General features: G+C 48.0%; 1 protein-coding gene across 6 annotated transcripts in view; it reads right to left on the bottom strand.

Annotated features, from left to right (window-relative positions):
- Positions 1-1,215: 1,215 nt before the first annotated feature.
- The window catches only part of TOX2 (TOX high mobility group box family member 2), a 157,997-nt gene continuing 138,262 nt past the window's right edge, over positions 1,216-20,950 (bottom strand). For 4 of the 6 annotated variants that reach the window (XM_023227898.2, XM_023227903.1, XM_023227902.2 and 1 more), the window contains exons 4-9: positions 19,426-19,665; positions 16,335-16,562; positions 5,944-6,024; positions 4,713-5,108; positions 3,939-4,066; positions 1,216-1,981 (exon numbers count right to left, since the gene is read on the bottom strand). In XM_023227898.2, the coding sequence (XP_023083666.1) occupies positions 1,915-1,981; positions 3,939-4,066; positions 4,713-5,108; positions 5,944-6,024; positions 16,335-16,562; positions 19,426-19,665 (1,140 nt within the window). In that variant the 3' untranslated portion in view covers positions 1,216-1,914. Of the gene's footprint in view, positions 2,182-3,938; positions 4,067-4,712; positions 5,109-5,943; positions 6,025-16,334; positions 16,563-19,425; positions 19,666-20,950 lie in introns of all 6 variants that reach the window. The other 2 variants (XM_023227900.2, XM_023227904.2) reach the window with 1 other exon arrangement.

The following is a 20,950-nucleotide window of genomic DNA, read 5'->3' as shown; positions in this document are numbered from 1 at the left end:
GCAGCTGGGATGGACTAAGACAGGTGCTGTCCACTCCATGGCCCTGAAATCAGCCTTTAGGCTCTATTTTCACTCTCTGGGGCCCCAGAACACATCCGTGCGACAGTCCCTGGTATCTGCAGGCAGGGTGCTGAGGTTCTGCTTGAGGCCTCTGCGTGTCCCGTGCAGCCCAGAGGCTGGCCTTGGCGTGTGGACGCTTGGAAGACTCCTGAGCTCCTGGTGCAGCTGTGAGGGATGGCAGCAGGCCTCTGCCTCAGCACCACTTTACAAGGAGGGCCTTGTACTCTTGTCATTGTGGGCTGTCTGCGTGGATCCCAGTGATGCTGTTTTCGCAAACGTGGAAGCAAGAGTTGAATATTAAACTGTCTAAGCCGTCATGTTACTGACAAGCTCCACACAGAAAAGGAAATTGTAACCACATGAAATATTTATGCCGCACGTTGCGGTGCTGCTGCTGATGGGATGGCAGGTGGCTGGTTTGTTTGGGGTTTTCTTTCTTATTTTTCCAAAGTGGATTACAAAATGCCCTCCAGTGGGGAAACTGCACCCCACTCCTGGGCTGTCATCTGGAAGGAGGGGTTTACCGTGATTGGAGAGTGAGAGGCTGGGAGAGCTGTCCTGAGGGTGTAGGCTCCTCTATCTGAGTCCCGAGCCTAGCTGGGAGCAGGGTCACCTGCCCCCACCTCAAAATGGCTGCAATGCAGGGTGCAAGCGTCGCAGCTTTCCACCAGGCAATTGGTATTTTTCCAGATGTAGTTAAAACAGTCAGGTATTATTTGCCTTTTGTTGTTGTTGTTAGTATCACCATCTAATATCTGCTGGGAAACCTGGTTTAAAGAATCCCATCTAGGATGCTTCCTACACTCAGGTTTGAAAAAGCCCTTGGCCTCCTCCCTGGGTTCCCACTGCTCACTTCCACAAGCCTGGGAGGCCCCATCCTCCAGAGGAAGGGCTCGCCACTGTCACCAGCCGATGCAAGTTTCTGTGTGGCGGCACTCTTGGCCACACCCCTTTTCATCATCACAAGAGCCCTACGGGTCTGTACCACCGTTACCCCCTTAGAGGGCAAGACCGAGGTCAGGGTGCTCCCATCAGCCACACAAACCCACACGGGCTGGTAAAGGTCAGGCAAGACTTTGACCTGAGTCCATCTGGCCCGAGGGGCTCTATGCCACTTCAACCCTGACTCACCAAGGACAAGGAGACACAGACTTGTTTTCAGCTTTTCAGAAGTTTTATTATAAAGAGATTTGAGAGAAGCACTGGGCACCAAGACAGACACTCGCCAGGGCCAGGAAACAGCTGCAAACGACGTCAAGAACCCAAACCCAAACCAAACCCCAAAACCACGCACACGGTAGGATAAGCTGCAACTTTGTTCTCAAGGTTTCTTCATAAATAGACAAAAGTCGTCGCTGGCAATTTAAAATAGATGAACACATGGTTAAAAGGAGAGCGGTGCTCCGGGGTGGCTAGCAATCGTCCGGTCCTTGCTGTGAGGATGACGAAACGGTTTGGCAGCCGCTTTTGTGCACATCTCCCTTAAGATAAAACTTAAAAATGTGCTAAGGATCATATAAAATGATTTTTACCTTAAAGGAAACTACTTTTTTTCCCCACAAAATAATCTTACAGATGTCTTCAGCACAGTTCTAAAACACGTAGTCAACTACTTACACGGAACCAACAGTTTCTAGGTTTCGTAATCTTTTGTTCACACTGGAAAACCGATGTGCACGTCTATGATGGGGGCCGGCCCCCTGGCCCATGCATCTGGGGTGGGTGTCCGTTGGTAAGCGACCCCGCCAGGGGCAGCCCACGTGAGCTGGGGCTGGGGCCGAGGCCAGGCATCCAGACATAGGGTACCGTGTGCAGGGCGAAGACAGGGTCCACAGTTACCCTGGAGCAAGCAGGTCAGCGGGCAGAAGGTTCCTGCAGGTTCTTTGGGCTGGCGGCGGGCAGTGGGCTGCCTCTGCAGAGTCTGGTGGGAGGTCGAGGAAGAGACTCAGCCCCCGGCAATGGGTGTGTCACTGCTCCCTCCGATGGGCCACCCTGCCTCTGGCCAGGGCCTCTTTTCTGCTGTCAGCCCTTCAGGCTCTGAGCAGTGCCTTCCAGCGAGCCTCAGGGATGGTGGGGAGGCGGGATTAGGTGAGGTAGAGCGATTTGTCCCTAGGGAGCAGGCTGTGAGAGAGAGGAGGGGCTGTCAAAGCTGTTGGGTACCTCCCCAGGCCAGGGGAGCACCAGGACCCCTGCACTCTACACCGCCCCCCCCAACCCCCACTGATTCAGCTGCCCCTCTGCAGCCGAATGAGGGACTTGCAGCTGCTCCCCCACCCCACTCTGCACCAAGCCCCTCCTGGAATCCCAGCAGGGGACCACCTGGTCCTCAGCCCTGGGTGAAAGGGCAGTAGTGTGTCTGTCCTTCATGGAGGCGCACGCTGATGTCACCATTGCTCTCACAGCCGTTTTTAATCCAGGAATTTGTAAATCTCAAACTGAATTAAGGGAGGGACAGGTGCTTTTTATGTTTTTAAAACAGGGCCCTGTTGCAGTCCGACCTCCATGCTGGATGTGATGGGCCAGCCTCAGGAGGCTTGGACATTGCGTGACACTCCCCTACATGCCCTAAGTATTCTGACTTTTGAGAAGGAAAGTTGGGGGTGGGAAAGGGCTGGGGCAGGAGTCTGCACGTGCTTGGGGTGCAGGGAAGGGATTCTTGCTGAGCTGAGTCCGCCCACCCACGTAGAATCTCACCCCAGGCATGTCAAACGGGGCATGCGCGGTGGCCACTTGTTCAGTGCCCAAGGGCGCTGGCGGGGTCAGCAGAGGAATCAGCCCTGTGCTGGGAGGCCGAGGCTAGGGCTGGGGGCAGGGGTTCTCAGCAGCAAGGTGGCCACCCAACAAGTGCGCTGTGCCTTCCAGGGTGTGGCGCTATCCCTGGAACGGCTGCTTGGCACTACATCCCCCAGGTGTGGCTGTGGGACTCGTTCTTGCCAAGGGAAGGGGAACCCGGCTGGCGGGTGAAGGAGCAAGTGTCCCTCCTCACTGCATCCTCCCTCTCCTGCTGGCTGGAGTGAAAGGTCACTCTTCCCCGGAGCTTGGGTAGTGTGGATCCAGGAAGACCTCCTAGAGGGAGGTGTTAGCATGGGTTTGAAAGGTGGAGTGCAGGACGGGAAAGGAGGCCCACGGGAGGACTAGGGAGGACGCTGGGGTGCAGGGGAAAGGGGTCTCTAAGGTGTCTAATTCCTCGGGATAGACAGTGGGTCCGTTCTCCCACCGCGTCTCACCCAGGTCCCCTGTCCTGCATTCTCAGCTGTTCTACTCTTGGGAGCTGCCCTGCCCAGTAGCCTCCACTCCCCACCTGGGCAGCCCACAGCCGAGGGCTGACTGATGAAGGGGTTAAAAAAGCCAGTTCCCTGACCTCCAGGTGGGAGCCACTCTAGCACAGTTCATGCTCCAGGGCTCCCACGGGATGAGGCAGAAGCAAGTCTTCAGCTGAGGCCACATCCCCCTCGGCTCCTTCCCCCACCTCGTCCTGCCTCCCTCACCCCCTTCGCCTGCAGGCTTTCCCCAGCACATCCCCAAGGGCACCCACTCCCTGCTGCCTCAGGCTCTGCTTCTAGGGAACCGGCCTAAGATGCAGGACTCATCTGTGAATGCCACGTGGAAGCATTTGTGAAAAAAACAGGAGCAAGGAAGGAGCAGCAAGACTGAAGACTAGTCAGTTTCCCAAGCAGGCCTCAGCATCAGGCCAGCAGAGTCCTTCCGGGGCCTGGCTCTGCGGTGTCATCTGAGGTCTCGATCCCCTCGGCAGGGCTGACAGTGACTGCAGTGTTCTCCCCTGTCCACGCTGCCCATGGCCATTCTCCCATCCCTGGCCATCCTATTCCCAGTCTCCCTGGCAGGCAGGACAAAGGCAGGGGCAGGCGAGGACTAACCTGCAGGTGCTGATGCCACACTCCCCGCTGGGGTAGCTGCTGTCCCAGTCCCCGCTGCTGGTGGGGTTGGATGGGCCAGGTGAGCAGGACCCCGAGCTGCTGGGGAACTCAGAGATGTGGGGGAAGTCCTGCAGATGGGGGAGGAGGAGGCCATGAGCCAAGGAGAGAGAAGGGGGCAGACTGTCCCAGGCCTCCCGGGGTGGGAGCCCCTGTGTCCAAGGGTGTCCACACAGAAGAGACACTGCCTCCTTGTCACCCAGAATTGCCTGTCTCCAGGGCTGCTGCCTTGCTCCCAGGAGAGCACCCTGAGAAATATTCAACCCTTGTCTTGGCTGAATCAGGGGCTGAAGGACTTTGCTTTCAGGGCCTTTCCCTTTGTGGGCCTCAGTTTCCCAATCTGTAAAATGGAATTACTAAGCCCAATGACCTCTAAGGGCCATGTGAACCTTGTAGCAATCTCTGTGGAACAATTAGCAGGGGTAAGGTCTTGAGGGCTTTGGGAAAGGCCAGGGCTAGGGCTGAGGATGCAGGAAGCGGGGACTGGAATATCCAAGAGTCAGTCTGGCAACTTGTGAACTGTTCACTGCAGCCAGCGCATCTCAGATAAGGTATGCGAGACCCACTTCCTAGATGTGGTAACTGAGGCTCAGAGAGGTCAGGTGCCAAGGCTGAGGTTATATCACCGGTCAGTGGCAGGGCTGGGGTTCGAAAGGGCAAAGCCACTTCCCCTCCCCACACAATCACAGAGGGCTGTTCCTGCTCTTCCCTGCTTACCTGTGGCCCTGGAGGTGAGGGGCTCATCGCCAGCTGCACCTGGAGTGCCATGGGGGTGGGCAGGACAGGGGGCTGGGGGGCTGGGGACATGCTAACAGGTGGACTGAGGAGGGCGCCCTGGGCGTGAGGGGGCAGTGACAGCTGCTGGTGCAGTGTGGGGCTGAGCGGGAAGGAGGGCGGCGGCGGCGGGGATGCACTGAGGCCTGGCAGCAGAGACTTGGAGCCCAGCGTCCGGGCGAGGCTGGCCGGGGAGGCCCCGCTGCGGAAGGCCTGCAGGTCCGACGGCGTCAGGAAGGAGGCCAGGCCTGGCATGGCATACATGGGCGGCTTGGGTGGGAGCATTTTGGCTGGTGGGTTTGCCTGAGTGCTCTTGGTCTCACCTTGATCCGGGGAGCTCTGGAAGGAGACAGGTATCAGTCACTGGAGAACAGAAGAGGAACGAACCAGAACTTGGGCTGTGAGGCCAGGAGGCTCTGCAACCCACTGACACGGCACCTGGCTGGCTCTCTCGGGAGAGAGCTTGGACTAACCAGAGCTAGCACAGGGGCCTTAGTCCCCTTGGCTCTGACCATCCAGCCACCCACTGCTTTCATCTTTGGGGGGGTCCCCTCCCCATGGGGGAATCCATGCTCCTCAGCCTGGCCAGTGGGACAAGCACCATCCCACTGAGCCAGCTCTAGTCATGCCCCTTCCAGCCTCTGTGCCTTTGCAGATGTTGTTCCCTTGACTTTGAACCGCCTTTTACTTGGCCTTTTATGGACCAATTTGTGTGCCACCCACCTCCACTTGGGCCACGCATCCGCAGCCACACCTAGCTTCCTACATTGCTGGTGTTGACAGAGGCGGCTGGGGGTGTGGTGACGAGGTGCCATATTTTGGGGTAGCATGTCCCAAGCCCCATCAGCGGTCACAAGTAAAAGCCACATAAAACTGGCAAAACCGGGTTTGAATCCTAGTGCAGCCCCTTCAACAAACTGGATCTTTTCAGGCAAGTTGCTCAACCCCTCTGGGTGTTGGGTTCTTGTTGGAAGAATCCAGTGGAAAGAAATGCATGTAAAGTGCCCAGAATGAGCCTGGCACGCTGTAGGTGCCCTGCAGACATGACCATGTAGTTCTGACCCATTCTTTCTAAGACCTGGGGTGCTGGCCTTCCCACGGGCCCCGGTTCTTGCTCCATTCGTCAAACGGCCCCACTCTGATCAGGGCTGTGCCTGGAGATTCCAGGTGTTACCTTGGAGACGAGGCTAGCCCGGTAGGCTGCCAGAGCCTTCAGATATTCCTTCTTGGCTGCTTCTGTCTTCCTCTTATAGGCCTGGAAGAGTCAACACATGAGCAACACTGGGGAGAAAGTTGCAGAAGAGATGTGGTGCAGGGTCCTGGGGTGGGAAGGCACGGATTCAAGGATCATGAATGGATGAGGGGGTGGGGTCAGAAGCTGAGTCAGCCAGCCACTGGCCCCATTCTGGGAGCACTGCGGAGAAATTGCGGAGACCAGGCCATATCCCAGTTCCTCAGCAACTCCCTGTGTGGCCTTAGCCAACATGCTTCACCTCTCTGGGTCTCCACGTTACATCAGCACAACTGATCACAGAAAGACAAGGCCCTTTGAAGCCCCCATTCTGATCCAGCACAGTGCAGATTTCTTAATGCTGAGTCACCTGTGCAACCTAGAACGAACCTACTTGTTCACAGTATATTAGGCTGGATTCGGTGTGCTAATATCTTTTATTAAACATTTTAGACCTAGATTCATATGTTATCGTAGGATTGGTCCGCGTTTGTTCACACCTCCCTGTTTCCATGGCTTTTGGTAGAAACAAGGAAGTGTGAACGACTTGGAGCTTAGCCTCGTGTGACTTGTGTTGGACAATAAAAGCCCAAATGTGATGCAAGCAGAGACTGACAAAGTGATCACATATTAGTGAGCCCTCTTGCAACTCTTATTTAAAAAATTTTTTTTGTACGTAAGTTCTTTAATGGTGATTTCTGAGATTTCGGTGCACCCACCATTTGAGCACTGTACACTGTACCTCATGTATAGTCTTTTATCCTTCACCGCCCTCATCCTTTCCCCCAAGTCCCCTGTATCATTCTTACGCCTTTGTGTCCTCATAGCTTAGTTCTCACTTACAGAACATACAGTGTTTGGGTTTCCATTCCTGAGTTACTTCACTTAGGATGATTGTCTCCAATTCCATCCAGGTTGCTGCAAATGCTATTATTTCCTACGTTTTTATGGCTGAGTGGTATTCCATGGTGTGTGTGTGTGTATGCACATACATACACCTCCCCCCCCCCCCCACATTTTCTTTATCCACTCATTGATTGATGGGCATTTGGGCTGGTTCCATATTTTTGCAGTTGTGAATTGGGCTGCTACAAATGTGTGTGCAAGTATCTTTTTTGTATAATTACTTCTCCTCTGGGTGGATACCCAGCAGTGGGACTGCTGGATCAAACAGTAGATCTACTTTTAGTTCTTTGGGGAATCTCCACACTGTTTTTCATAGTGGATGTACTAGTTTATATTCCCACCAACAGTGTAAAAGTGTTTCCTTTTTGCCACATCCATGCCAATATCTATTTTTTTGATTATGGACATTCTTGCAGGAGTAAGGTGGTTTTGATTTGCATTTCCCTGATCATAATGATGTTAAGTATTTTCTAATATGTTTTTTGGCCATTTGTGTCTTTTGAGAATTGTCTATTCATTTCCCTAGCCCGATTTTTGATGGGATTGTTTTTTTTCTTGCTGCTTTGAGTTCCTTTGTAGATTCTGGATATTAGTCTTTTGTCAGAAGTACAGATTGTGAAGATTTTCTCTCACTCTGTGGGTTGTCTGCTTACCCTGCTGGTTATTTCTTTTGCTGTGCAGCTTTTTAGTTTAATTAAGTCCCATCTATTTATCTCTGCTTTTGTTGCATTTGCTTTTGGGTTCCTTGGTCATGAAGTCTTTGCCTAAGCCAATGTCTAGAAGGGTTTTTCCAGTGTTATCTTCTAGAATTTGTAAGGTTTCAAGTCTTAGATTTAAGTCTTTGATCCATTTTGAGTTGATTTTTGTATAAGGTGAGAGAGGAGGATCCAGTTTCACTCTTCTACATGTGGCTTGCCAATTATCCCAGCACCGTTCGTTGAATAAGGTGTCCTTTCCCCACTTTGTTTTTGTTTGCTTTGTCAAAGATCGGTTGGTTGTAAGGATTTGGCTTTATTTCTGGGTTCTCTATTCTTTTCCATTGGTCTATATGCCTATTTTTATACCAGAATCATGCTGTTTTGGTGACTATGGCCTTATAGTACGGTTTGAAGTCAGGTAATGTGATGCCTCCAGATTTGTTCTGTTTGCTTAGTCATGCTTTGGCTATGAGGGCTCTTTTTTGGTTCCACATGCATTTTAGGATTGTTTTTTCTAGTTCTGTGAAGAATGACAGTGGTATTTTGATGGGAATTGCATGGAATTTGTAGATTGCTTTTGGCAGTATGGTCATTTTCACACTATTGATTCTACCCATCCATCAGCATGGGATGTGTTTCCATTTGTTTCATCTATGATTTCTTTCAGCAGTGTTTTGCAGTTTTCCTTGTAGAGGTCTTCCACCTCCTTGGCTAGGTATATTCCTAAGTATTTTATTTATTTATCTTTTAATTTTTTTGCAGCTAAAGGGGGTGGAGTTTTTGATTTGATTCTCAGCTTGGTCACTGTTGGTGTATAGCAGAGCTATTGATTTGTATACATTAATTTTGTATCCCGAAACTTTGCTGAATTCATTTACCAGTTTTAGGAGGTTTTTGGATGAGTCTTTAGGTATATGATAATCCCATCAGCAAACTGTGACGGTTTGACTTCCTCTTTACTGATTTGGATGCCCTTTCTTTCTTTCTCTTGTCTGACTGCTCTGGCCAGGACTTCCAGTACTGCATCGAATAAAAGTGGTGACAGTGGGCATCCTTCTCTTGTTCTAGTTCTCAGGGGGAATGCTTTCAACTTTTTCCCATTCAATATAATGTTGGCTCTGGATTTATCACAGATGGCTTTTATTACCTTAAGGTATGTCCCTTTTATGCCGATTTTGCTGAGAGTTTTAATCAAAGGGATGCTCAATTTTGTCAAATGCTTTTTCTGTGTCTATTGAGATGATCATGCGGTTTTAAATTCTGTTTATGTGGTATATCACATTTTATTGACTTGTGTATGTTAAACCATTCCTGCATCCATGGTATGAAACCCACTTGATCATGGTGGATTATCTTTCTGATACACCACTGAATTCAGTTAGCTAGTATTGTGTTGAGGATTTTTGCATTCATGTTCATCTAGGTATACAATCATGTCATCAGCAAACAGCAACACTTTGACTTCCTCTTTACAGATTTGGATGCTCTTTCTTTCTTTTGTCTGACTGCTCTGGCTAGGACAGTACTCTGTTGAATAGAAGTGGTAAGAGTGGGCATCCTTGTCTTGTTCCAGTTCTCAAGGGGAATGCTTCCAATTTTTCCCCACTCACTATAATGTTGGCTCTGGTTTATCATAGTTGGCTTTTGTTACCTTAAGGCATGTCCCTTCTGTGCTGATTTTGGGCATAGAAGGAATATTGGCCTGTAGTTTTCTTTTTTGTTGTTGTTGTTATGTCCTTTCCTGGTTTGGGTATTAGGGTGATTAACTGGCTTCACAGAATAATTTAGGAAGGATTCCCTCTTTATTTTGTGGAATGGTGTCCTTTAAAAGTCTGATAGAATTCAGCTGTGAATCTATCTGGTCCTGAACTTTTTTTTCTGGTTGGTAACTTTTTAATTACCATTTCAATCTCACTGCTTGTTATTGGTCTGTTCAGAGCTTCTATTTCTTCCTGATTTAATCTAGGAGGATTGTATATTTCCAGGAATTTATCCGTCTCCTCTAGGTTTTCTAGTTTATGTACATAAAAGTGTTCATAGTAGCCTGAATGATCTTTTGTATTTCTGTGGTATCGGTTGTAATATCTCATGTTTTGTTTCTAAGTGAGCTTCTTTGGATCTTCTCTCTTCTTTTCTTGGTTAATCTCACTAATGGTCTATCAGTTTTATCTTTTCAAAGAACCAGCTTTTTGTTTATCTTTTGTATTTTTTGGTTTCAATTTCATTTAGTTCTGCTCTGATCTTGGTCATTTCTTTTCTTCTGCTGTATTTGGGTTTGGTGTGTTCTCTCTCTCTAGTTCCTTAAGGCATGACCTTAGATTGTCTATTTGTACTCTTTCAGACTTTTTGATGTAGGCATTTAATGCTATGAACTTTCCTCTTAGCACCGCTTTTGCTGTATCCCAGAGGTTTTGATAGGTTATGTTACTATTATCGTTCAAAGAATTTTATAATATCCATCTTGATTTCATTGTTGACCCAACAATCATTCAGAAGCAGATTATTTAATTATTTCCATGTATTTACATTGTTTTGAGGGTTCCTTTTGGAGTTGATTTCCAGTTTTATTTTACTGTGGTCTGAGAAAGTACTTGATATAATTTCTATTTTCTTAAATTTGTTGGGACTTGTTTTATGGCCTATTGTATGGTCTATCTTGGAGAATGTTCCATGTGCTGATGAATAGAATGTTCTATAAATATCTGTTAAGTCCATTTGTTGTAGGGTATAGTTTAAGTTCATTGTTTCTTTGACTTTCTGTCGTGATGACCTGTCTAGTGCTGTCAGTGGAGTATTGAAGTTTCCCACTATTGTTGTTTTACTGTCATTCTCATTTCTTATGTCTAGTAGTAATTGTTTTTTAAATTTGGGAGCTCCAATGTTAGATGCATATACATTTAGGATTGCGATATTTTCCTGTTGGACTAGTTTTATCATTATATAATGTTCCTCTTTGTCTTTTTAAACTGCTGTTGCTTTAAAGTTTGGTCTGATATAAGAATAGCTATTCCTGCTCACTTTTGGTATCCATTTGCATGAAGTATCTTTTTCCACCCCTTTACCTTAAGTTTATGTGAGTCCTTATGTGTCAGGTGAGTCTCTTGAAGACAGCAGATACTCAGTTGGTCAATTCTTATTCATTGTGCTAATCAGTATTTTTAAGTGGAGCATTTAGGCCATTTACATTCAATGTTAGTATTGAGATGTGAGGTACTATTCTTCTATTCATTGTGCTATTTGTTGCCCAAATACCTTGTAGTTTTTAAAAAATTGTGTTATTATTTTAGAGGTCCTGTTAGATTTATGCTTTAAGGAGATTCCGTTTTGGTGTATTTCAAAAATTTGTTTCAAGATTGAGCTCTTTTTAGTAGTTCTTGAAGTGCTGGCTTGGTAGTGGCAAATTCTCTCAGCATTGGTTTGAAAAAAAGAACTGTATTTTTCCTTCATTTGTGAAACTTAGTTTTGCTGGATACAAAATTCTTGGCTAATTGTTTACTAGCTTGTAGGGTTTCTGCTGAGAAATCTACTGTTAATCTGATAGGGTTTCCTTTCCTTCTTTTTGTGATGAGTTTCTCAGGTGTTCTTTGAGTTTCTTGTATTTGGATGTCTAGATCTGTAGCAAGGCCAGGGAAGTTTTCCTCAATTATTCCCTCAAATATATTTTCCAAACTTTTATATTTCTCTTCTTAGGAACACCAATTATTCTTAGATTTGGTCATTTAACATAATCCCAAACTTCTTGGAGGCGTTGTCCATTTGTTAAAATTCTTTGTCCTTGTTGAATTGGGTTAATTTGAAAGCCTTGTCTTTGAGCTCTGAAGTTCTTTCTTCCACTCATTCAATTCTATTGCTGAGACTTTCCAGTGCATTTTGCATTTCTCTGTGTCCTTCATTTCTAGAAGTTGTGACTGTTTTTATTTATGCTATTTCTCTGGTGACTTTTCTATTCATATCCTGTATAATTTTTAACAACCTTCTGAATTCTTTTTCTGGCAATTCAGAGACTTTGTCTTGGTTTGGAACCATTGCTGTTGAGCTAGTGTTATCTTTTGGGGATGTTAAATAACTTTGTTTTGTCATATTACCAGAATTATTTTTCTGGTTCCTTCTCATTTGGGTAAACTATGTCAGAGGGAAGATCTGGGAGTCAAGCACTGCTATTCAGATTTTCCTGTTCCTTGGGGTTCTCCCCCTTTCCCTAGGGATGTGTTGTCCTGAGAACCCTGCTGCAGTGATTGTTATTTCTCTTCTGGATCTAGCCACCCAGCGGAGCTACCAGGCTCCAGGCTAGTACTGGGGAGTGTCTGCAAGGAGTCCTGTAATGTGATCTGTTTTCAGGTCTCTCCTCCATGGATATCAACACCTGCTCCGGTGGAAGTAGCAGGGGAGTGAAGTGGACTCCGTGAGGGTCCTTAGTTGTATTTTTAAGTGCACTGGCTTTGTGTTGGCCTCCAGCCAGGAGGTGGCACTTTCAAGAGTGCATCAGCTGCAATAGTATAGGGAGAATACAAGCTTGCCCTAGTATCAGGCGGTGGGTGGGGCCAGAGAGTTCCCAAGAGATTATGTCCTTTGTCTTGGTCTTTCTCTACCTGCCCTGTTAGCCTATCAGGTAGGGGCAGGGTTAGGTGTGTCTGAGCTCAGACTCTCCTTAGGTAGGGCTTGCTGCAGATGCTGTGGGGGGTGTGGTTCCCAGGGGGATTATGGCTGACTCTGCTGCATCACACAGGTCATCAGGGAAGTGAGGGAAAGCTGGCAGCCACAGGCTGGTCTCACTCCCACCATGCACCCCCAACAGCACTGAGTTGACTTCCAGGCAGCCAGTGAACAGGGCTGAGAACTTGCCCCAGGCTACAGGCCTCCCAGCTGAGAAAGCAAGCCAACTCACAGTTCCTTGGCTGTCCCAGAGAGTCTGCAGCAGCAATCCACCTCCTTCAAAGGGTCTATGGATTCTTCTGGCTTTCCTAGCATGTTCCTGTGGTAGTTCTTGGAGCAAAAGTTTACAATGTGAGTCTCCACGTGCTGCTCTGTCTGTCCGACGGGGAGCTGCAGTTAGTCCTGCCTCTTTTCCATCATTTTTCTGCTCTAAAGCTGCTCTTGGAACTCTGACTTGCTATGTGAATAAAAACATGAGCTAGTCTGCTGGATGATGAGAGACACATGGCCCAGTTTGGCTCCACTGCTCCAACTGACGGCCATCCAACTCCCAGAAGCAGAGATGCCTAATTTACTGTGGTTTACCACTGATGCAAATGGGTGAGCCCAGCCAAGAGCAGCAGCAGAACCATCCTGCTGAGCCCAGAACAGTTCATGGACCCTCAGAATCATAAGTTGAATACATGATTATTTTTTTAAACCATTAAATTTTGGTATTGTTTATTACACATTCAAAATTAAATGATGCAGTTAGCTTCATTATGTTTTAGTGTCAAGGTTACATTGTATATAAGGATTTGTGAAGGTTTTCTTATTTTTCTAAGTCTTGGAATTATTAACTCTTTGATGATTTGAAAGAACTTTCCTATCCATCATCTAGGCTTGAAACGTTTGGGGGATAGGCAGGGTTTTTTTTATTTCCTATTATTTTCTCACTCTCTCTCTTAGTTGTTAGTGTATTAATAGTAAAATAAGAATATAAGTCACATTTCTAAATGTGATTTCAAAAACTGACACAAGCTAACATCCAGCCTTATGCTTAATAGTGAAACATGAGAGGTAATGCAAAGTAAGAAGACCACTATCCCCACCATTGCTGAACATCTCTTTTTTAGAAGTCCTAGTCAACATAACTGGGAAAGAAAACAAAATTAGAAATCTGAGAAGTGAGAAGACAAAATAAGGGGACAAAGCTGGATGTAGTGGTTCATGCCTCTAATCCCAGCACTTTGGGAGGCATTGGAGGCTAAGAGTTTGTCAGCCTGAGCAACACAGCAAGACCCTGTCTCTATAAAAAAAAAATGAAAAAAATTTTGTGGGGCATGGTGATGCACGGCGTGCCTGCAGGCCCAGCTACTTGGGAAGATGAGCTAGGAAAAGTGCTTGAGCCCAGGAGTTCAAGGCTGCAGTGAGCTATGATCGTGCCACTAACCTCTAGCCTGGGTGACAGAGTGACACCCTGTCTTTTAAACAACAAAGGAGACAAAATTATTATTTGTAAAAGATATATGTGTATAAATATGTACATAATTATAGACACTTTAGAAGACTCAGGAATTAAAAATGATCAGAAATGATTAATTTGTGGCCAGGCGCGGTGGCTCAAGCCTGTAATCCCAGCACTTCGGGAGGCCGAGACGGGCGGATCACGAGGTCAGGAGATCGAGACCATCCTGGCTAACACGGTGAAACCCCGTCTCTACTAAAAAATACAAAAAACTAGCCGGGCGTGGCAGCGGGCGCCTGTAGTCCCAGCTACTTGGGAGGCTGAGGCAGGAGAATGGCGTAAACCCGGGAGGCGGAGCTTGCAGTGAGCTGAGATCCGGCCACTGCACTCCAGCCCGAGCGACAGAGCCAGACTCTGTCTCAAAAAAAAAAAAAAAAAAGAAATGATTCATTTGTAACTGCCAAGCTTACTATTTTAATTCCTAACTTTTTATATATCAACAAGTTGCTAGGAAAATGGGGAGAAACATGCCATTTAAAATGCATTAAGTAAAAGGAGAGATATGCCCATTATTGGATGGAAATAAATATATTCTTGGGTTAGAAATAAAACACCAGGCGGGTAAGCAGAAATGAAACCGACACAGGGGCTGGGACTCTCAACCGCCTTTGCTTGCCTCTGGGCTGTGCTGAATGAAGTCAGAGAAAGCATCGGTGGAAGGAATTCCTGGGGACATAGCACTTGAGACCACTGTCTCTCCAGACGGTATAAAAGGGCAAGGAAACTCCCCCACCAAACAAAAAAAACCTGAAGTCTTCTGAAAGGGAATCGGTTGCCAACAAAACACACAAATGAAAAAGACAGATGTCGCTGTAGCAAAAGCCGCAGTGCCCTGCCAATATCCCCCAGTCCTTAACCCTGTCCTAAAAACATACTCTACTTCCAGCTGCCACCGGCTATATTCCTTTGCCTGGGGGTCCCTCTGGTGGCAGGAGCCTGGCATGTGTAGCAGGTCAGAGGTGCTGCAGAAGGAAGGAATGCTGGTGTCCACCCCAGCACCCTTGCCCCTCAGGATGACCCTGAGGCCTGGTACATTCTAAGCAGGCTCCTGAGTTCTCAGCGGGATTGTGCTCCAGTTGCCCATGGTGGATTCTCCTGGGACAATGTGCCCTTTCCTGGCTGCCCTCCTTTCCCTGTCTCATTTCCCTACTCTCCTACCAGAGGTGGGGGTCATCTCACAAATAAACTCTCTGCATTATAACATATTCCAAAATTACCTACAATTTTAGAATACAGTAAAGGAGATGTTTCAAATAAGTCAGTAATTCATCGCTCTGCCCCAAGCCTGCTACTTTCCCCATATTTCCCATCCAGTGACTGGCATCTCCATTTACTCAGAATGGAAACCAGATGCAAGGAGGCTGCCAGGATGTGCTCTGGGTCCCCTACCCCAAACCATTCTGGAAGATGCTCCAGGCCCCACCTTCCCCCACCTGGATGACTGTGCACCCTCCACATCTACTCTTACCTGCCTTATGCTGCCATTCTGGTCTCTCCTCTGTGTAAAACTCTTCACTGGTTTTCTCTCCTCTTAGAACAGGGCCTGACTCCTTCCAAGGTCTGCAAAGCCCAGCGTGATCTGGCCCCTGCCTGCCTTTCCAGCTCCGTCTCTGCCTTGGGGACTCTGTCTCCTCTCTGGCCATCCTGGTCTCCTTTCAGTCCCCTGTGCTTTCCCAGGCTCCTTCCCTTACCAGGCCTCCCTGCCTGGAACACTTCCCCTCCTCCAAAGAGAACTCACTCTTCAGGTCTCACCTGGAGACCTGACCCCAGGGACAATGTCCGTCCCTGCTCTTTCCACTCTCATGAACTATGTATCCTCCTGGTACATGGCACAATCACAACTGTAATTTTACATTTACTCATTGCTTATTTGATTCATGTCTCTCATGCCAACATCCCAATTGAGCCTCCTGCTTCTACAGATGTGAGTTCAAATCCTGACTCTACCTTGATTCACGCTGGTGACCCTGGGCGAGTCACTTTACCTCTTGGTGTCTCTACCAAAACAGGAAAGCAATGGCTACTCTCCACAGGGTGTTATAAGGCTTCAGTGAAATACTGGAGGGAGAGCTCAGCCCAGACAAGAGCTCAGAGAATGAGTTGCCAGCACCCCTGTTTTACAGACATGAAAACTGAGGCTCAGAGTTTAGGTGGTCAGCCTGAGGTCACACAGCTGGCAACTCCATTTGCCTACCAGCTAGTTCTGCTCTCTTTTCTCCCTGGAGGCCTTTAGAGGAGGCCACAGGCACATGGTCAGTGGGATAGGAAGCTCTGGCCTGGACTCCAGACTTTCAGGGTTGGAGGGAGAAGATGGATGGAGATGCTTGTTCTCATTTTATCAAGGGGGAAGCAGAGGTTCAGAGTGGTTAAGTTGCTCGTAAATGCAGTTGATTAGTAGAATTGGAAGGCAACCAGCTTCCCAGTTTACGGATGGGCAACTGAGCCCAGGAAAGACCTCTGCAAGAGTCTTGAGTTCCAGAGCTGGGCCTGGTTTCAGACCTTCAAAGTGTGTCCTTGGCTCCAGGACCACAAAGCCTCAGGGGATGGCCCAGAAAGAGAGGGAGGCTCACCTGCTTCTGTTCCTCTCCCAGGCTGTCCCACATGGAGGCCACGATTTTGGACACGTCACCGAAAGTGGCACTAGGGTTCTGACCCTTGATGGCGGCCTGAGTGTCTCTGAAGAAGAGTGCGTAGGCCGACACAGGCTTCTGCGGCTCATTGGGGTCCTTCTTTTTCTTCTTCTTTGGGTTCTTGGCCTTTTTTCCAGGGTCAGCTGAAGGTCTCTTTTCTCCCGATATCTGCCCGAGTGAGAAGAGTCAGATAACCAAAGGGCCTCCTGCCAAAGGCAATCGACACAGACTCCGGCCAAGCTGCACTTTTCCAGCCCTGCTCATGCACAGATAACCACTCGTGAGGTGGAAAGGGCAATGGCCAGACAGACACACACACCCTGGGTGGGTATTTAACTCATTAAAGAGAACCAGCATGATTGTAAAGTTGATTCAGAGAAATGCAGGAGGAGAAGACGACTGTATAGTCACTGAAAGAATGGAAAGAATGCTGGAATTAGATTGCTAAATTACACGTGAAAGTGGTTAGTGCCAATAGAACGCTAAAACTATCACCTTTAGGACTTTTAATCTTTTCTACTGGACAGAAATTGGCATCTCTACTGGGCAAAGTTAATTTGCCTTATAATCAGACAAAAATCACTTATATCTCTGATTACATTTTTCCCCCCAAGGTAACCTCTTCTTTTACAGAGTTATAAAATCCCCTAATCAATAATGAATAATGAATCAAAGCAAAGGTCCACTTTCCTAGAGAATCAGATAATTCTTGAGTGAGCCTGTTAGCCAGTGCTTTGGTATGACATTGAAAGAATGTGCAGTTATTTGAGGGCCTATTTCCAAGTTTGGAGTGTGTGTGCATGTGTGTGTATATAATATATACGTGTGTGTGTGTGTGTGTATATATATATATCTGCTCTCCCACTTGTGATCACAAATAATCCCCAAAAAGGATCCTGCGTTACAAAAGGCTGGTCACCACCACCATGTTTCAGCTGTGCAGCTTTGAGCAGGTGGCTTAGTCTCTGGACCCCTGTAAAGTGGGGAGGGGATGAAGCTAAAGCGACTGTTACTGGGTCAGCCGTGGAGCCAGTGGCTTCACCCTGGACAGACCGCAGGACCACGATCCTGTGAACACTGACTTCGGGCTTCCAGGGCGGGGGGGTTGGCTGGGATGCCCACCACAGACCTCAGTGGGACTCTGTTGGTTCACTCAACCCATGCAGGTACAGGGGACTTTGGTCAAAAGCCCTGGACCCTGCAGTGAAGACTCTGGCTCTAGAAGCCAAGAAGATGGAGGTGACACGTTGAACTGATGATAAAGCCATGGGCCAGTAGGCATGATCAGGCATCCATGTCTGAAGAACATGGTTCTGTTCCTGAGGCTTATCTCTGTAGCCACCCCCTTCTCCAAGCCCCAGTTACATTAGCACTGTGGTGTGGCCCTAGCAAGATCAGGGATGAAGAGGCATGCCGTCATTGATAAAGTCCTGAACAGTCACAGCAGGGCAGGGGGTTGAAGGCACATGCACTGGACTACACCTGCAGCGTCCTGGGTTTGAATCCTGGTTCCCCCACTTACTAGCTGTATGAAAACAGATACATAGGGCCGGGCACGGTGGCTCAAGCCTGGAATCCCAGCACTTTGGGAGGCCGAGATGGGCGGATCACGAGGTCAGGAGATCGAGACCATCCTGGCTAACATGGTGAAACCCCGTCTCTACTAAAAAAATACAAAAAACTAGCTGGGTGAGGTGGCGGGCACCTGTAGTCCCAGCTACTCGGGAGGAGGCAGCAGAATGCCGTAAACCCGGGAGGCGGAGCTTGCAGTGAGCTGAGATCCGGCCACTGCACTCCAGCCTGGGCGACAGAACGAGACTCCGTCTCAAAAAAAAAAAAAAAAAAAAAAAACAGATACATTATTTCCCCCATCTGCCAAACAGATAATAACAGTCCCTGTCCCAGAGGACTTTTATGAGGATTACATGGACGTATACTTGTTACGTGTTTAGAGCAGTGTCTGGTCTATAGGGAGTGTTTGTTAAACAAAAACCGTTCCTGCAAGAACTATGATAGAGGTCGAGTCATCCTTAGGATGAAGCTGGGCTAGGATCCAGAGGTAAACTCCCTCTTCCCCCGAAGTCCAGGGTTACTGCCCCAGGCCTCTGGGAGGCCACCATGTGGAGGGGACACTGGGTCGACAGAGGTAGGAGGCACGAAGGGAGGTAAGTCTTGATTCCACCACCAGCTCGCTGGGAGGCCCCAGGCAAACACTTCTGTCTTTGGCCTTTCTGGGCCTCTGTTTTCCTCCCTGGTAAGACAAGATGTTCTCTCACTGGGAGGTGGATTTGGAGTCAATGCAAAGAAGGGCCAGAGCCTGGACAGGTGGCAGGTTCTCATCCCTACCATGTCTACCATGTTCTTGAAAAGGTCAAACCACTCGACTCCAGGAATGTTGGGGGGACCCATGTTCCCAGCGGGGGGGGGGGGGTCATTTTTGTACCCCACCCTCCAGGTCAGTGAATACTCTAGGCCCAGAGGTGCTGCCTTCTGGACCACACAGTTTTGTCAGAATATTTTCTCCTCAAAGGGCCAAATGGCCGCAAATGTGACCCCAATGGCCTTGCTGAAGCCGTCCACACCTCTGAAATCACCCACTGGCCTTCAGGAGTCAGGCTTTGCCAACTTTCACAGGATCTTCTCACCCCATCCCCTCGACATTTGTTGGAATTTTCTCTGCTTTACACGCAAGGCTGTGGGAGCCCCGAGGGGACACAGCTTGTCAAGGACACTCAGCACATGGAGCAGCCAAAGCCCTACGTCCCAAGGCCCATAGGTGCCATCGCCCTGACCAGGTGCTCCACCTGCCAATGTGCCTTTTCCTTGGCTTCCAGCGTGGCCTGGGTGTCTTAACAGAAAACCACTGAGCTCTGTGGCAGATATCTCAACCACCACCAGGAAGGCCTGCTCAGTCCCAAGACATCGGGCTTTTCTAGTCTTTACTAGAGGGAGGTGATGCCCATTTCCCCACAGGACCCCTTCCCTGCCGACAGGAGAGCAGCTTCAGGCTCCGTTCCTCCACTGCACATACCTTGAAATGCGCTTCCGACTCCTCTTCCTGCGTGGAGCTGGAGGGAGAGGGGGTCGCTGACTTGCTCCCCGGGGGTGATGGGGAGCTGTGGGCGATGCTGCTCCGGATGCCCATCTGCGAGATGAGCTGGGACTGGCTGAGGGCACTCATGTGGCTGGCCAGCATTGCCGGGCGACCCAGCAGAGGCCCGGGCCGGCCTGAGTCATAGGCGGCCACCTCCGAGTGGACCATCTCCTGGATCTAAGAGAGGAGGACGGGGGTTTGAGTTAGGAAGGATCTGTCCTGCCACTCCATCACATCTGTGCTAGCAGACTGGGAGGAGGGAATGCAGAGGAGAAGTGATGGGTGCGGCTCCTGCTCCGATCCCTGACAGGCGAATCTCAAGATGGAGCCCCAGCGCACGCGTGGGAAAACGGCAGCTCCGTGGCTGTGTGCCATTCTACTGACGCTCACCTCGGACAGATGCTTCGCATTTCAGCCCCTGCCAGAGAGCTCAGTCCGGTTATGTTGGATCATCTGATGAGACTGAGTCTTCCCTCCTGGAATGTGATATGTCTCGGCATGAACTGAGCAGTCAGCATGACAGCAAAGCACACAGATGCTGGACACTAACTACATTTCGAATCCTGGTCCTGCCATCTACCAGCTGGGTGACTTTGGCCAAGTTACTTAACCTCTTTGTGCCTCAGCTTCTTCATCTGTAAAATGTGGAAATGAGCAAACCTACACTCTAGAGCTCTTAAAGATCAAATGTACCTGGCATACCGTGAGCCCTATATTGTATAAGCATGTGTTAAATACATTGAATGATATTTTCTAACTGGTTACTTCTGGAATATAAGCAAACTACTGGGTTTTACATATAAACATTTCTCACACTAAACACACATTTAGAATAAGACTTTGGACCTAAATATGTGTCCACGCCCTGTTCAGTGAAGCGTACCTATTTGCATACTCTTACGAGTTTTCTTTCCTCTGCATCTGTGGTTATTTCCCCTTTCTAATTTCTAACATCAAGTATCTGTTTTTCTCTCACTTTTTCTTCATTAGGAAACAAATGGGCTTTCAGTTTTATGTGGGTTCTTTTCTCCTCAAAAGAATCAAATCTCAAGTTTATCACTTCTGCTTGTCCGTTTTCTAATTCTTTAATATCTCATTTTATCTTTATCCCTTCCTCCACATTTTAAAGATTTATAGTTGTTGCTTCCCCCTCAATTTCTGTTATTTTTTAATTGACAAATGACAAATTGTATATATTTATATGTACGATATGTTTTGATGCATATATACACTGTGAAATCATTAATATATTCATCACCTCGTATAGCATTGCTCAGATGAGAACATTTAAAATCTACTTTCTTTGTTCCAAGAGTTGTTCAAGAAGAGTTCTGGAATACCATTTGACCCAGCAATCCCATTACTGGGTATGTACCCAGAGGAATATAAATCATTCTATTATAAAGATACATGCACGTGTATGTTCACTGCAGTATTATTCACAATAGCAAAGACACGGAAT

The sequence above is a fragment of the Piliocolobus tephrosceles genome, chromosome 20 (assembly GCF_002776525.5).
Source record: "Piliocolobus tephrosceles isolate RC106 chromosome 20, ASM277652v3, whole genome shotgun sequence".
NCBI lineage: Eukaryota > Metazoa > Chordata > Mammalia > Primates > Cercopithecidae > Piliocolobus > Piliocolobus tephrosceles.
Note: the sequence above shows the minus strand (reverse complement) of the source record. Positions and strands in the feature narration are given on the sequence as shown.